The following is a 15,375-nucleotide window of genomic DNA, read 5'->3' as shown; positions in this document are numbered from 1 at the left end:
CCCAATTTGCTCAAGAGATCTTGTCCCTTTCCCCTTTTCCATGGGACCAAGTATGTCTCTCTTGGGGACCTCCTTGTTTACTAGCTTCTCTGGTAGAGTGGATTGTAGGCTGGTAATCCTTTACTCTATGTCTAAAATCCACATTTGAGTGAGTACATACCATTTTTGTCTTTTTGTGATTGGGTTACCTGGCTAAGAATGGTTTCTTCTGGTTCTATCCATTTGCCTTCGAATTTCAAGATTCCATTGTTTGGGTTTTTTGTTTGTTTGTTTGTTTTTCCTGCTGGGTAGTACTCCATTGTGTAAATGTACCACATTTTCTCTATCCATTCTTCAGTTAAGGTTAGGTTGCTTTCAGGTTCTGGCTATTATAAATAATGATGCGAGGAACATTGTTAAACAGATGTCCTTGTTGTATGAATATGCTTCTTTTGGGTATATGCCTAAGAGTGGAATTGCTGGATCTTTTGGTAGACTGATTCCCATTTTTCTGAGGAATCGCCATACTGATTTCCAAAAAGGCTGTTTGAGTTGGCACTCCCACCAGCAGTGGAGGAGTGTTCCCCTTTCTCCACATCCTCTCCAGCATAAACTGCCATTGGTGTTACTGATTTTAGCCATTCTGACAGGTGTAAGATGGTATCTCTGAGTTGTTTTGATTTGCATTTCCCTGATGGGTAAGGATGTTGAACATTTTCTTATGTGTCTTTCAGCCATTTTAGATTCCTCTATTGAGAATTGTCTATTTGATTCTGTATTCCACTCTTTATTTGGATTATTTGGTGTTTTAGAGACTAGCTTCTTGAGTTCTTTGTAAATTTTGGAGATCAGCCCTCTGTTGGATGTGGGGTTGGTGAATATCTTTTCCCAAACCATTGGGCTGCTGTTTTGTCTTGTTGACTGTGTCCTTTGCCTTACAGAAGCTTCTCAGTTTCAGGAGGTCCCATTTATTAATTGTGGATCTCAGTGTCTGTGCTACTGATGTAATGTTCAGGATGTGGTCTCCTGTACCAATTCATTCAAGAGTATTTCCTACTTTCTTTTCTAATAAGTTCAGTGTGGCTGGATTTATGTTGAGGCTTTTGATCCATTTGAACTTAAGTTTTGTGCGTGGTGATAGCTTACTTGACTTAATCCACTGGGTCATTTTTCAGTTACAGTAACCCTAAGTGGGACAAGGATATAATTTTTCTAAAGTCACATGTCTGAATCTGGCTCATTTATTCTGAAAAATCTTACATGCTGGAAACTGTGCTAACAGATGTGAATTGTAAGCAGACAATGTTCTTCAGAAATTTGCAGCTCACTGGTGAAGGTGACAGATAAATAGGGAAATGCATAACTGAAGTAAAACTTGAGAAATTCTTAAGTGCAAGACCTCATGAAACAAACCCAACAGAGTTACCAGAAATGTAAAAAGTTAGGAAAAGCAAATGCCCCCCCCCCCCCGACCCTGTCCAAGATTCTGTATGTATCCACCAGATACCAATTTTCATATATCTCTGCACCAGATTATTCATTCTCTAACTGGCTCTCTTCTCAGGCAGGAATGAGTTTTCATACACTCTATTCCTGGCCTGATTTATATATTCAGAGTACAATGTTGATATCTCATATAATTCTAGAGCTCTGAGCCAACCCAGGCATTCAGAACTCCCAAGACCTGTCCAAAGAACATGTGATTTGAAGTTTTTAGATGAAGTTATACCTGTGTTGACAGTTCTGAAAATTGCCCAAATTACTAGGACTTCAAGACTTTGCAAGGGTAGACTATGGTGTAGATAACACAGACAAATTTCACTTGGGTTATCTTTAGTCTTTTTAATAGCCATTTATTACCAACCTCTGAATCTGACCTAAAATTCTTCTGATTATTAGGTAAAACTGTTGGAATGCATTATTAAACTTAGCACACCACAAGCTTTCACTGTTTCTAAAGCTCAGAATGTTATAACATCTGGAAAATACAAAAGATTTCCCTAGCCTGCTGTAGCATACTTACGTAATATCTCCCACAATGCATTTGGTAATATACTGACTTAGGATTCTTTTGTACTTCCACAGTAGGGCACGTTATTTTGGATAACAGGAATCTGTGTTCACAAGCCATGGCTATTCATATTTGACTCAATTCGTTTGGGAGCAAAAAAGTAGGGAAGTATAACATCCTATTATCTTTCCTCTCCTGATATCTGACACACAGAAGCCTGGGACTATGGAACTAGCTGTATGACAGATTATAGGAAAAACTACTTACAACTTTGTTCCTGTTTTGTTTATTTGAGACAGGGTGTTGTGGTGTAACCTAGGCTACTGGTAAATTTTTTATCAACTTCACACAAACCTAGACATATCCAGGATGAGGGAACCTTAATTTAGATAAGACCTCCATCAGATTGGCCTTTGGGCAAGTCTGTGGGGGCATTTCCCTGATTTATGATTGATATGGGCAGTGCCACCCCTAGGCAGATAGTCCTAGGAGAAAGGTAGGTGACCACAAACCTAATGAGCAAGCTATAAACAGCATTCCTTTGATCTCTGCTTTTGTTCCTGTCTCCAAGTTCCTGGCCTTCATGAGTTTCTGCCTTGGCTTCCCTCAATGATGGTCTGGGATTAGGATGTGTAAAGCAGATAAACCCTGTCCTCTCCAAATTGTTTTTAGCCATGGTCATTGACAGAGCAGTACACAGCAAACTAGAATAGGGCCCAAGCTGCCTTTACACTGTTACTTCTCCTTGCTCATTCTCCCAAGTGCTAGGTTGTCAAGATTGTGCCACTATGCCCAGTTGATTGTAATCTATTTTAACTTAAAGTTAACGTTAATAAAGTGTGAATCACACACAACTTCAATCAATCATCACAACAACCCTTGACTTTACTTAGAGATAAAGAAATAGAAAGATTAAAACAAGGTTAAGGGTGCTTTCTAACAGTGGTATTGAAACCCAGGTTCTGACAGGTTGTTTTGGCATCTAACCCTCAGTTTCTTTATCTCAGGGCTGTTATGAGGGCTGGACTAAGCCTGTAAAGTGCTTAGCTGTAGTTAGTCAGAAAGTGCTCAAAGATATTACTGTTTTTGTTTATTGTCTTAACGTTGTGCTGGGGGCACACAGCTTGGTGGAATTTTAAATATGGAGACATAATATCTTAGATTCCTTCAGACTCCTAACTAGTAATGCGTGTTCACGTCCTGGAGCAGGCATTACCTGTCCCCAAACTATCTGCAGCAAGTCCTGGCTAGTCAGTGGGCCACAAAACCTCCCGCAAGACAAGGTTCAGTGCAGGGCTTTGCCCGTTTCTACCTCGGCTGCTCGCCTCCAGGATACTACTTCCTAAATGCAGTGTGTTCAGTGACTAGGCAGAGGGATGTGTCACAGGCAAAATTACCTAGCTCCAGGACCAGCTCTTTGAAAGGAGTGTGTTGTCTTCCTGAACTGAGGTACAAAGAGGCGTTCCAGCTAGGTGCCCGGACTTTCTGTAGACTACTACTGGGAGATTAGCATTTACTGACCGGGTAAATTTCGACTCTGAGACAGGCAGAAAACTGGATCACACACCGCGGTGTCCTAGGTTTCCAGAGTCACCCCCTACCTCTTCAGCAGGGCCAAGAGCTCTGGGCCCGCGGGCCTACAAGCCCCAGCATGCCTCGGGGAGGCGGAGCACGGTGATGGACAGGCATTCCTGCGAATTGGCACCCGACGTGGGAAGTGCGCGCTGGCGCATGCGCAAAGGGCGGCGGGCGGGTGGGCTGGCTGCGGTGGACTCGCGTCGGAGCCGCGGGCGGTCAGGTAGGGGGAGGGAAGGAGGGTCTGCGACCAGGGACTGTGGTGGGTCGCGGGGCTCCAAGATTGAATGGCAGGATTTGGGGACTGGATCGGAGTGGCAGGACTGGATGGGGGAGGGACGGGCTTGGGAGAGATTCGGTGGGGTTGAGATGCAGCTGGGGGAGGGGAGCAAAGGGGCTGAGGAGATTTGCAGTTGCAGCATCTCGGGAGGTATGAGGTAATGTGGGGGCTGAGCGGAAAGACGGCGTAAAGCATGTGGGAGATCGGGGGTATCTGGAGTCCCTGGAGGGATCTGGGTGCAGAATATCAGAAATAGAAAGGAATTTGGGAGGCATGGATGAGATAGGTTGGGGGTTGGTGGGCAGAAGCTCAGAGGCTTTGAGGAGATGGTGGAATGGGAGCAAGATCTGAGGTCAAAACAGTCAGGGTCTTGGAAAAAATCTAATTGCTGAAGAAAAAGGCAATTCTGTAGTAGAATCTGGGAGAGATTTGAGGGGTGAGTTCCCAAGGAAATCAGTATCCAGTTAGCAAATCGCAAGCAAAGGCTTGAAGGCAACACGTGAGGCAAGACTAGGGTGGGTGAGGGTGGGGGTGGCACTGTGCAAGTCAGGGAGATGCAGATGAGGGCCCGGATTGAAGGAGGCTAGAAATCTGAGGTACAGTGTTGGAGTTTGGAGCTGGCATACAGGAGTGACAGATGTGGAAATTTGAAAATAGATTGAATAAAGGGTGTAACAGGGACCCAAAAGCAATTGGTGAAATGCAAGGTTGCAACATACAGTCTAGAAGGCTGAATTCTAGATTTGGGATTGAGGGTTGGGAATGGGGTTTGTAGAGGATTGAATGGTGGGGACTGAATGTTGTGACTAGATTGTAGTTTGTGAATTGGTTCTTAGGCTACTAAAGGAGGCTTTGTTTGTTTGTTTTTGGTCTCTGCATAATTGAACCCAGAAGGTGTTTGGGAGACCCAGGAACCTGAAAGTAATGTACAAATAAACTATGTATGAATGAATGGAATTTAGGAGAATGCAGAGGTTTGGGAATAAAGTCACGAGTCTTGAGAGATCCTGAAGGAGAGTTTGACATTCTCTGAAGGGCAGAGTCTTCCTTGTACTAAAAGCCCTTTGATCCTGAGACAGACATAGCATTCTCACTGACACTGACTAGCTTAACCTACTCCACGCAGACCTAACATTATAGGCCTTGTGGAAGAAGAGAGGGAGAGGAAGGGAATGAAGCCAGAAACTACCCAAGGTCTTCTGCTATCTGTCCCTTTCCCTGTGCCCCCAAGCTGTAAGAGATGTTTAAGCCCTCCAAGGTATTGAGTCAAATGATCTTGAACCTGACTTTATCTTATTTTAGAAGACCAGCTATGGCACAAAGAGGTAGTGGTTCTGTAAATGAAGTGTTAGGGCTGGGAGAGAAACAAAACAATGTCTGGGGAGCAAGGGAGAGCCTCACATGTGCTGAATATTTAGCCTAACTATGTCATAATCTAAAGCCTTGGTTCTCAGTCAGGGGTGATTTTCTTCTGCCAGAAAACATTTGACAGTGTCTGGATGGGTGCATTGTCCCATCCAGTTGAGGGGGGTGTGGCGGTTGTTAGTTTCTAGATAACAACCCCAACAGTTACCTAGCCAGAAATGCAAATGGAGGGACCTGGCTTCAGAGTCAGATATTCTGAGTTCGAATCCTGGCTCTTTCTCTTCCTGCTTTAGTCTTTAAAGAGTGACTTGACCTCTCAGTGCACTAGCTTTTTTGGGATCTACATCATAAGATTGTTGTGAGGACCAGTGAAATCAATCAGGGGGCTTACTGTCTAGTGCTCAGTAGGTGCTCAGAGTGTACTCCTGTAAAAACTAATAACAGTCCTGCTAAATATGCTTTATTATGTCCTGTGTTGCACATGAAACTAAGGCTTAGGAGGTCACCTGTCCAAGGCCATATAACTAAAAATGGCAAAAGTAAACTGACGTGTGGATACCCACCACAGTATATATCCTCCTTACTTGCTTCTTTGCTACAGCCTGCTTTGTCTTCCCCTTTCAGCCTTTTCTGATGAAAAGGAAGATTGCCCAGCATTCTAAAGCAGTGTGTTTCTTCTTGATCAGGAGAAACCCTGGGCACCCTGTTCTTGGCTTGCTCTTAGACCAGAACCAGTGGAGAGATAATGGAAGGGGCTTGGAGCTAGGCAAGGTGAGGTGTAAGGAGCTACAAACTGAGATGAAGAGGCCACTGGCTTGATAGAATGCCTCAGCGGGGCCTCAGGCTGAAGGCAGTCATGGACTGAAGGAGAGTTGCTACTACTCTGAATGGCCTCTTTTGTGTGTCTAGTCTCTGGAACAAAAGAGTAGTATTGTCTTTATCAGCTCCAAACCCAGCTACAACATTACTGAAGCCGGCTTTAAAAACAAAATTAGACTGGAGCTGAGGGCAGAAGACTTAACTGGATATTAGCACACATCACTTAGGAAAATACCTGATAGGGATTGAGTTAGCCTTGGAATCAGCTTTTTTACTGCTTGCTTGTTGGTGGTCCAGCATGTGTCAGCCTCTGTCCAAAAGCAGTCAGCTACATTGAGTGCTGACAAGCTAGACGTGATTCCTTATTTTATAGGTCAGAATGTTAAAAAGTTAAGTGACATATCTTCGTAAACTACAGAGCAAATGGTTAATCTGGCATGTAAACTCAGTTCTATTTGACTCCTAACTTCTACAATTCTAGTTTTAGAGATCTTCTGACAGTTAAGGCCCCTATACCTGTGTCCAGGGAGTGTCCGGAAGTCACAAGTTTGTAAGGCTGCTAAAGTGCATTCTCTTGTGTATGCAGATGTGTTTCCTTTGGGAGACTACTTCCATTGTGCCTTTCTGATAGAACAGTACAATTGAAAAACATCATTCCTGCATGCATTTCCCAACCTCTTAGCCAGATTTTACCTTGAGGTAGCAGTAGTCTCATCATCTATACAAGTAGAACATGTTTTGAGTGTGTGTAGTTTTGTATCACAGTGTTCACATGTGGGCATTTGAGGTGCTGCTCTACTGCATACCACAGAGGGGGAACCTGGACAGGTTGCCTTGTTCTCAGTATTACTTAGGATGTGGAGTATCAAGTCCTTCACATGGTTAGGAGGATACTTGTGACGTGCAAAAAGTGCCTGACACTCATTCCTCCTTGTTTGCTAAAAGGTGGCAGTTAGACATGATCTTAGCTATCTGCAGGTAGTATCATGAGCACCCTCAATCTAAAGTTCACAGGCCTATCTCCACTGCCAGAGCTAGGGGAATAGCAGGTGGTGACCTCTTGTGCTGGAAATTTGCTTTGTTAATGAATGGCCTTTGTGGCATTGAGACAGTTTCACACTTGGTTAGAACTGGGTTAAAGTGCATACGGAGTAAATGCAGCTTGAATGCTGTCATGAAAGATGTCTCAAAAAAAAAAATCCCAACAAAAAAACACAAGCCATGTGTGTGCATTAATTGTAGAACTGTCCTTTATGTCTAGTTTTTAGATAAAATTTCACATCTGTTATAAAAATTATGTCTCTGGCCCCACCCACGGGGCCAGACTAATAGTAATTGCTCAGTAAAGATCTACTTCATTAATTGCTTAAGGTTCTCCAGTTTTGCTCATGGCCTAAATCCCCAAGGAACAAAGTGGGGGAAAGAATACTATTAGATCGAGACTCAGGCACTGACTGGGGATTTCATACCTTGGCTTTGCTCTTAGTTTTCCTTCTGAGATCAGGTAACACTCTCCAAGAATGCTGAGTGTGAGTAATTTAAAGTTATGTCTGATGCCTTAGGTATAGATTGCCTTTTGAAAAGTGCCTGTTTATTTCGTACACACGCTGGGTAGTGACTATGGCTGGCAGTAGCTAATGCCTGGCTGTTCCTGCTAATAATAATAAAAGCTATTCTTCACAGTTAATTCTGTGCCTAGCTTGTGCTGTTCTAAGTGCTTCATGCTCAATCTTCTCTAACTCTTATCCTGTGAGAAGGTGTGGACATAAAAGACCATTTCATACATAAGCTGAGACATTGGGTAATGCGTCCAAATCTCTGCTGTAGGTGCTGGAGCTGGGATCCAAAGCCATACTGCCCAAGTGCAGCTCTTGATCTGTGTAGTACTGTTCACTTCCAGCCCCTGGTCCCTTTGCCCTAGTTCTGCCACATGATGTGTAAACAGTTAATTCTGCTGTCTTGGTCTCAGTTTCCTTATTTGTATTGCTTTGAGATCACTACTCACTCTAGCCTTCCATACTTGGTCTCTGCTAAGTATGGAAAGGAGCTCTGGCAGTTTATATTTTGATCAGAAGTTGTGATTTCATTTATTCATTAGTTCCTAGCCTGGGTGACTCCATTCTCAATCAAATCCGTTCCAAGCTGACAAATCCGTTCCTGGTTGCTAACAAAATTTTGTTAAATAGTTAATGTATTCAAACTATTAAAAAGCCATTGTTTCCCTACCAGTTACCAGGGTTAAGTATCTATATATTAGCCAGAGAGAAGTTCAAGAATTTGTCAGGCCTGGAATGATTGAATAGTTGCCAGACATGGAGAAGTTAAGTAACTTTCAAGGCCTAGAGAGGTTAGGTAACTTGCCATTTGCCCCACATTCTGTAGGTAATAGTACTAAACTTCTTTAGTTCTGTATGACTTCAAGGTTTATGTTATTTGTTTCCTCTTTGTTCTTTCTACTACCTAGCTACCTATTACATGGACTGGCAAAACTCAGGGGTGTCAAAAGAGGATAAGGCTGTCTTAGATCCATGAGAATATGTATAGCTTTATAAGGTGTATTGTCTAGAGTCAATGAGATGTGTTGGTGTCAGTTTGGGATGTACACTGTAAATCATTATATCTAGGAGGTGAGGGAACAAGGCTAATTGAGGTTACATAAAGAGAAAGGGCAAGACTTGGGGGTACAGAGTGAACAATGAGAAATGTGTTCAAAGGATTGTGAAGGCAGCCAAGATTGTAAATAGTGTGTTGACTTTACTGACTTTTATAGCTGGCAGGAGTTGGGCAGCACACCTAAAGACTTGGCATAATGAGGCAGTACCTTCACTTGAATAGCCTTTTCAGGGAGGCTGAAGTCTAATTGAGCTCCCATGTGATTCATTCTCGGTATCAATACTGGTCAAACATGCCCTTTGGAGAAGAGGCTGGGTCTGCCTGGCTTTTGGTTCTGTTTCAGGCTGAGTGAAAGCAGTGTTCTATGATGGTGGGAGTAGAAATACTAGTTTAAGTATTTTTCAAGTTTAAGCTTCTCCAAATCCAGAAGCTTCAGGGCATGGATTTTTGACATCTTTTTGGAAAATCTGGTAAAGCTGTGGACTAGAGAAATAGTTTGGGGTTTGATGTGAGCATGGCTCGTTCACTTTAGAAAGTTGCTAGCTTACACAGGCAAGAAGCTTTTAAATTAAAAGAGGTAGTATAATATTCCAGAAATCTGGGGAAAGAATTTGCTGGTATTTTTACAAGTTGGCAAACTTGTTTAGCAAGCTGGTCTGCTGTGCCAGCTCCAGGAAGAACAGATGTCCCTGCACAATGTAAGGTAACATGCTTGGGATCCAAACACCAAATGTTGCCCTCAGTCTGTTGTCCCAGATGACAGGAGACAGAAAAAAGCTACTGCTTAGGATTGAGAGGCTTGCATGGATCCTGAGTCATGGCTTTTGTTGGTGTTTCTGTGGTGCTGCCCCAGGCCCAAGGCATTTGAGAATTCAGCATTCTCAGTTTGTGATATCCACAGGAGGCCATTTAAGGTTCATGTTATCCGTAATTTGTTGTTTTGTCAAGGTGTGGATTTAGTTGTAACGGGTGGCAAAGCAAGAGTGTGGGACTGGGTTTCTCTGCTAATAAATTGATTTAACCCAGTCTGTGTTGGCTGATTCTCAGAGCCCCCTTTTCAGGGAGAAAAGTATGTGTTTTAAAGGCAGTGTATCCCAGAGATCAGGCAAGCATTAATAAATATTGAATAACAGGTTGTTGTTTTTTTTTTTTTAACTTGGAAGTAATGTTGGGTTAAAAATAAGGAAAGATATCTGTTCTAGAAAGTCCTACCATGTTTGAACTCAGATGTTTGAACTAGTTTTTCAAAACTTCAGTTTTCTCATTGGTAAAGTGGGACAATAAAAAATCTTACCCACATTACATGGCCACAATGACTATAAAGTGAGAATAAGCATGGACAATACTGTGTAGCACATAGTAGATCCTAGGATACCAGAGAATTACCTAGATATAGAGGGACTTCCTGGAGGTAAACTTGATGTTAGGCAAATGTTGTATTTGCTGCAAAATATTTACTTTAGTGAGTATGTTTCTGTTAACTTTTCTTTTGCGAATACCTGGAGAAAGTTAATGATGTGCACAAGACTTTCCTCACCTAGCTGCTTGTCTGTCAAACCAAGCTAACCCCTATACTATATCCTCCTCCTCCTTAATGGCTAACTGTCTATCATAAGACTGGACATAAGATTTGCAATTAAGAATGATGTATTTATCCCTGTGCCTTACCTTGCTGAATCTATTCATTCTCATTTTAGGTATAAGTCAACAATGGCATAAGGCTGCAGAGTCTACTTTGTAAGCATTATGTCTGCAGAAGAGTAGGGGTGTTCATGATACATCTTAGTGACACGGATGGTATTCAGTCCAGAAATAAGCTGTTTTGATGAGGAACCACTGCTTTTTAAATCACCTGGGCTTGAGTATTTGGCCAGCTTTTGCTTTTTGTTACTTCCTACCATAAACTTGGTTTTCACATTTTACTGATTGTACCTCTGCAATATTTCTCAACTGTATCTTTGCATTTCTTCCTGCCCCCTAGTTCACTTACCTCTCATGGGCCTTTTGTTGTAGCTTCTAAATGGTTTCTCTGACCCATCACCCCACCCCCACCCCCCCACACACACAAAGGAGCACAGTCCTTTTCATCTTTAAGCATATCACTTCCTTGCTGCAAAGCAATTGTCCCAGCTTACACTTCACAATGAAGGTCCTATTTTACTTTCACAAGAAAGTCACTTTGTGGCCTGAATATCTCTAATCACCCTCACATTACCTCTCCACCCGTTTTCATGGTTTCCTGTATATTCTCCTGCAGTTTTAACATAAGGCTAAGAAAGAACTGAAGTTCACTTAGGGCCTTCCTTGTATAGAGGCAAATACCATTGTCACTCACAGTATTGTGTTGTTTCATCTGATGCTTCCATGAACCCAGTAAAGGATGTGCTGCTTCCATCTTACAGATGCAGAAAATTAAACATAGAGACATCAAGTGTTTTCAGTTCTCATCCCAATAAATACAGAACTTAGTGTTTTCCATCTGCCTTCCCAGCTTTGTTAAGGCTTTACCCTTTGCTTGCTACTTTGTTCTCCCATCTCATTTCTATGTTCTTCTAGGCCAAAGTAAGTGCTACAGCCTCTCTAAAGTGCAATTTTCCTCTAAGTAAGAATGAGTCTACTTCAGGATCTATCAGATTGAGTCTGTCTTGAGTCCTAACTTACGTTATCTTGTCTCTCTAAAGTAGGGTAGCACGTGTATGCTGGAACTCAATGTTTTGTATAGTATGTGATGCCTAGACTACCATGGGTGGCCAGGTGACTAGGTAGGAAGATAGACAAATGAAAAATATGTAGCATCCCTATCTGATGTTTTGCAAATCAGAGATTAAGGTTAGTCATTAGAATTGTATTTCTCTGAATGATTCCTTAACTCCCAAACATCAGAGACTATAAACTATGACAGTAAAAAGGCTTCCATACCGAACTCACACAGTATTCTTTGCCTAAAATACCTGTCTGTCTCATTGCCTTGTTGCTTTCAAGACTTAATCTTACAAGTAGCACCACTTGTGACCAACTTTCCTCAACCGTCAGGTTCTATCACTGTACCCACTGTATCCCACTGAAGTGGTGTGACCTTCGTGTGACTTTGTTTTCTGGGCAGGGTTATTCTGGTTTTTTTTGCTTGTATAGCATTTTATTGAACCCTTCCAATGACCATATCAGATAGATGTTGTCATTTCTATTTTATAGATGATAGGGAGACTGACCTAGGGCATTTTGGCTCCTCCCAGAATTCACTCATGCATATTGTTTTAATTTTTTTCTGTGTGTCACTTTTGCCTGAGACATGACTGCAATAAAACATTTGTTAAATAAGTAAATGATTAAGTGGATGATTATAGCTATACTGTATGTGTTTCTAAACAGGATTAACTTATATAGGCAGTATACAAATGAGTAATGGTTTGCTTTTCTCTTTAACAGGAATTTGACACTGGGGCATGACTATTAAGCTGTTGAGCTCTAGGCTGTGTTAGTAGGAGCCTCTGCAAGGAAGAGCAATGGCTGCTGCTGCAGCAGCTTCTCACCTGAACCTGGATGCCCTCCGGGAAGTGCTAGAATGCCCCATCTGCATGGAGTCCTTCACTGAAGAGCAACTGCGTCCCAAGCTGCTGCACTGTGGCCATACTATCTGCCGCCAGTGTCTGGAGAAGCTCCTGGCCAGTAGCATCAATGGTGTCCGATGTCCCTTTTGCAGCAAGATTACCCGCATCACCAGCCTGACCCAGCTGACAGACAACCTGACAGTGTTGAAGATCATCGACACAGCTGGGCTCAGTGAGGCCGTCGGTCTGCTCATGTGCCGAGCTTGTGGCCGGAGGCTGCCTCGACAGTTCTGCAGAAGCTGTGGTTTGGTGTTGTGTGAACCCTGCCGGGAGGCAGATCACCAACCTCCTGGCCACTGTACACTCCCTGTCAAGGAGGCAGCCGAGGAACGGCGGAGGGACTTTGGGGAGAAGTTGACTCGCCTAAGGGAACTTACCGGAGAGTTGCAGAGGCGGAAGGTAGCCTTGGAGGGTGTCTCCAGAGACCTTCAAGCAAGGTATAAGGCTGTTCTTCAAGAGTATGGCCATGAAGAGCGCAGGGTCCAGGAAGAGTTAGCCCGCTCTCGGAAGTTCTTCACAGGCTCTTTGGCTGAGGTTGAGAAGTCCAACAGTCAAGTGGTAGAGGAGCAGAGCTACCTGCTCAACATCGCAGAGGTGCAGGCTGTGTCTCGCTGTGACTACTTTCTAGCCAAGATCAAGCAGGCTGATGTAGCACTGCTGGAGGAGACAGCAGATGAGGAGGAACCAGAGCTCACTGCCAACCTACCCCGGGAGCTTACCCTGCAAGATGTGGAGCTCCTTAAAGTAGGGCATGTTGGTCCCCTGCAGATTGGGCAAGCTGTTAAGAAGCCCCGGACAGTTAACATGGAAGATTCCTGGGCAATGGAAGAGGCAGTAGCATCTGCTGCCTCAGCCTCTGTTACTTTTAAGGAGATGGACATGAGCCCCGAGGAAGTGGTTGCCAGCCCTAGGGCTTCACCTGCGAAACAACGGAATTCTGAGGCAGCCTCTGGTATCCAGCAGTGTCTCTTTCTCAAGAAGATGGGGGCAAAAGGAAGCACCCCAGGTATGTTCAATCTTCCAGTCAGTCTCTATGTGACCAGTCAGAGTGAGGTGCTGGTTGCTGACCGTGGCAACTATCGTATCCAAGTGTTCAACCGCAAAGGCTTTTTGAAGGAGATCCGCCGCAGCCCCAGTGGCATTGACAGCTTTGTGTTGAGTTTCCTTGGAGCTGATTTGCCCAATCTCACTCCTCTTTCTGTGGCCATGAACTGCCATGGGCTGATTGGTGTGACCGACAGCTATGACAACTCCCTTAAAGTCTATACCTTGGATGGCCACTGTGTGGCCTGTCACAGGAGCCAGCTGAGCAAACCATGGGGCATCACGGCCCTACCATCTGGCCAGTTTGTGGTGACTGACGTGGAAGGTGGGAAGCTTTGGTGTTTCACTGTGGACCGAGGAGCAGGAGTAGTCAAATACAGCTGCCTCTGCAGTGCTGTGAGGCCCAAATTTGTCACCTGTGATGCGGAAGGCACAGTCTATTTCACCCAAGGCTTGGGTCTCAATGTGGAAAACCGACAGAATGAACACCACCTGGAGGGTGGATTCTCCATTGGCTCTGTGGGCCCAGACGGGCAGCTGGGCCGGCAGATCAGTCACTTCTTCTCTGAAAATGAGGATTTCCGATGCATTGCTGGCATGTGTGTAGATGCTCGGGGTGACCTCATTGTGGCTGATAGCAGCCGCAAGGAAATTCTCCATTTTCCCAAGGGTGGGGGCTACAGTGTCCTTATTCGAGAGGGTCTTACCTGTCCGGTTGGCATTGCCCTCACACCTAAGGGGCAGCTGCTGGTTTTGGACTGTTGGGATCACTGTGTCAAGATCTACAGCTACCATCTGAGAAGATATTCCACCCCTTAAAGATGAGAAATGCCAGTTTCTTCTTTCCCCCAACCGAGTTTCCTTCCCTTTCCTTCCTTGGTTGTTGATGGTACAGTAGAGTAGATGTGGCCTATGTCCTGATTCAAGCCAGATTGCTGTAGAATCAAAAATCTCTAGTTTTCAGTGCTTTTTATCTGTTATTCTTCCTCTCCCCACTCCCCCTTTTCCTCTCTCCCAAGTTTAGAGTTCTGACAGGTACCTTGTCCCAATTAGGATAGATGATGCTGTTAGCAGAAGTTGCTTAGAAGTTAGACACTTCCAAGGCTTTAGTAGACAAAGCCACTTTAGCCCTTTGCCCTTGTGTACAAGATTTGTATTGATATTGAATCGTCATTGATCTTTCTCCTCTGAGCTGTGATCTCCCTAGTCTACCATTTCCTTCCATAATATTATAATGTGCTTCATCTGTGATTCTTTAATTCTGGCTGCATTCTGTATGCATGCTCCAGTGGGATCTGCTCTACCCTTCAGTGACAGTATATCTCTGTAGCATGGTGTCTCTTTGATCACCTTTATCAGTATGAGACTGAATCATTAAATGCCACCAAAGGTGACACACAGTCCCTTTGGGAAGTAGGGCCTCTTGGCTGGGGGATTTCTGCCACTATGGATTGTCTTTTCATTGTAGATGTGCCAGAAGATGGTTTGACCCTAGTTAGATAGTTTTGAAAACTTCAGTCTAGAAATCGATCGCCTTATAAAGGAGTTCATAGGTTAGAACTCTGCCATAGATGGGACATATAAGCAGATGCTAACATTTCCAGCGAATTTGGGATTTTTTTTTCTAGGTCTCAAAACATTTCATACTCTTTCTACTGATCTGTGCTAAGAGTTACCAGAAGAATTGATTGACCAACAACGTGGGAAGGTTGATGAATCCATTTTCATTGAACAAACCATTGAGTAGCTAACTCTGTATTTTCTTCACGTGAGTGCATACTATTTGACTTTGAGATTTATTTCTGTTCTATCAAGCATTAAACTAGTTGATAACTTTCTTCACCACTGGTGTTCATTTCTTTATTAAATGTGGGATTTTGGGGGGCAGGGGGTTGTATTATGTCACTTTGCCTATCTGTACTGTTGTTTGACAACATAGCATTTTCCTTAGCTCATAATGTAGACCAGAATACCATTATGTAAAGATAAACATCCTTACTCCCACACGCATTTGAACAGTGGCAGCCTAGCGTCTTCCTGTTCATAACTGAGCCTCCCCCACGTGTTTATTGTAAAAGTTG

At 43.6% G+C, this 15,375-nt stretch overlaps 2 protein-coding genes across 2 annotated transcripts in view; one reads left to right on the top strand and one right to left on the bottom strand.

Annotated features, from left to right (window-relative positions):
* LOC100750695 (astrotactin-2) overlaps positions 1–15,375 on the bottom strand; it is a 933,092-nt gene that overhangs the window by 217,688 nt on the left and 700,029 nt on the right.
* On the top strand, positions 3,725–15,139 carry LOC100750407 (E3 ubiquitin-protein ligase TRIM32). The gene is made up of 2 exons (XM_027400260.2): positions 3,725–3,788; positions 12,069–15,139. The coding sequence occupies exon 2, from the start codon at positions 12,146–12,148 to the stop codon at positions 14,111–14,113; it is 1,968 nt and encodes a 655-aa protein (XP_027256061.1). The 5' UTR covers positions 3,725–3,788; positions 12,069–12,145; the 3' UTR covers positions 14,114–15,139.

Source organism: Cricetulus griseus, chromosome 2 (genome assembly GCF_003668045.3).
Source record: "Cricetulus griseus strain 17A/GY chromosome 2, alternate assembly CriGri-PICRH-1.0, whole genome shotgun sequence".
Classification (NCBI taxonomy): domain Eukaryota; kingdom Metazoa; phylum Chordata; class Mammalia; order Rodentia; family Cricetidae; genus Cricetulus; species Cricetulus griseus.
Note: the sequence above shows the minus strand (reverse complement) of the source record. Positions and strands in the feature narration are given on the sequence as shown.

Bases quoted from the DNA above. Each gene is read 5' to 3' on its own strand.
- LOC100750407 (XM_027400260.2), top strand. From the start codon at position 12,146: ATGGCTGCTGCTGCAGCAGCTTCTCACCTGAACCTGGATGCCCTCCGG.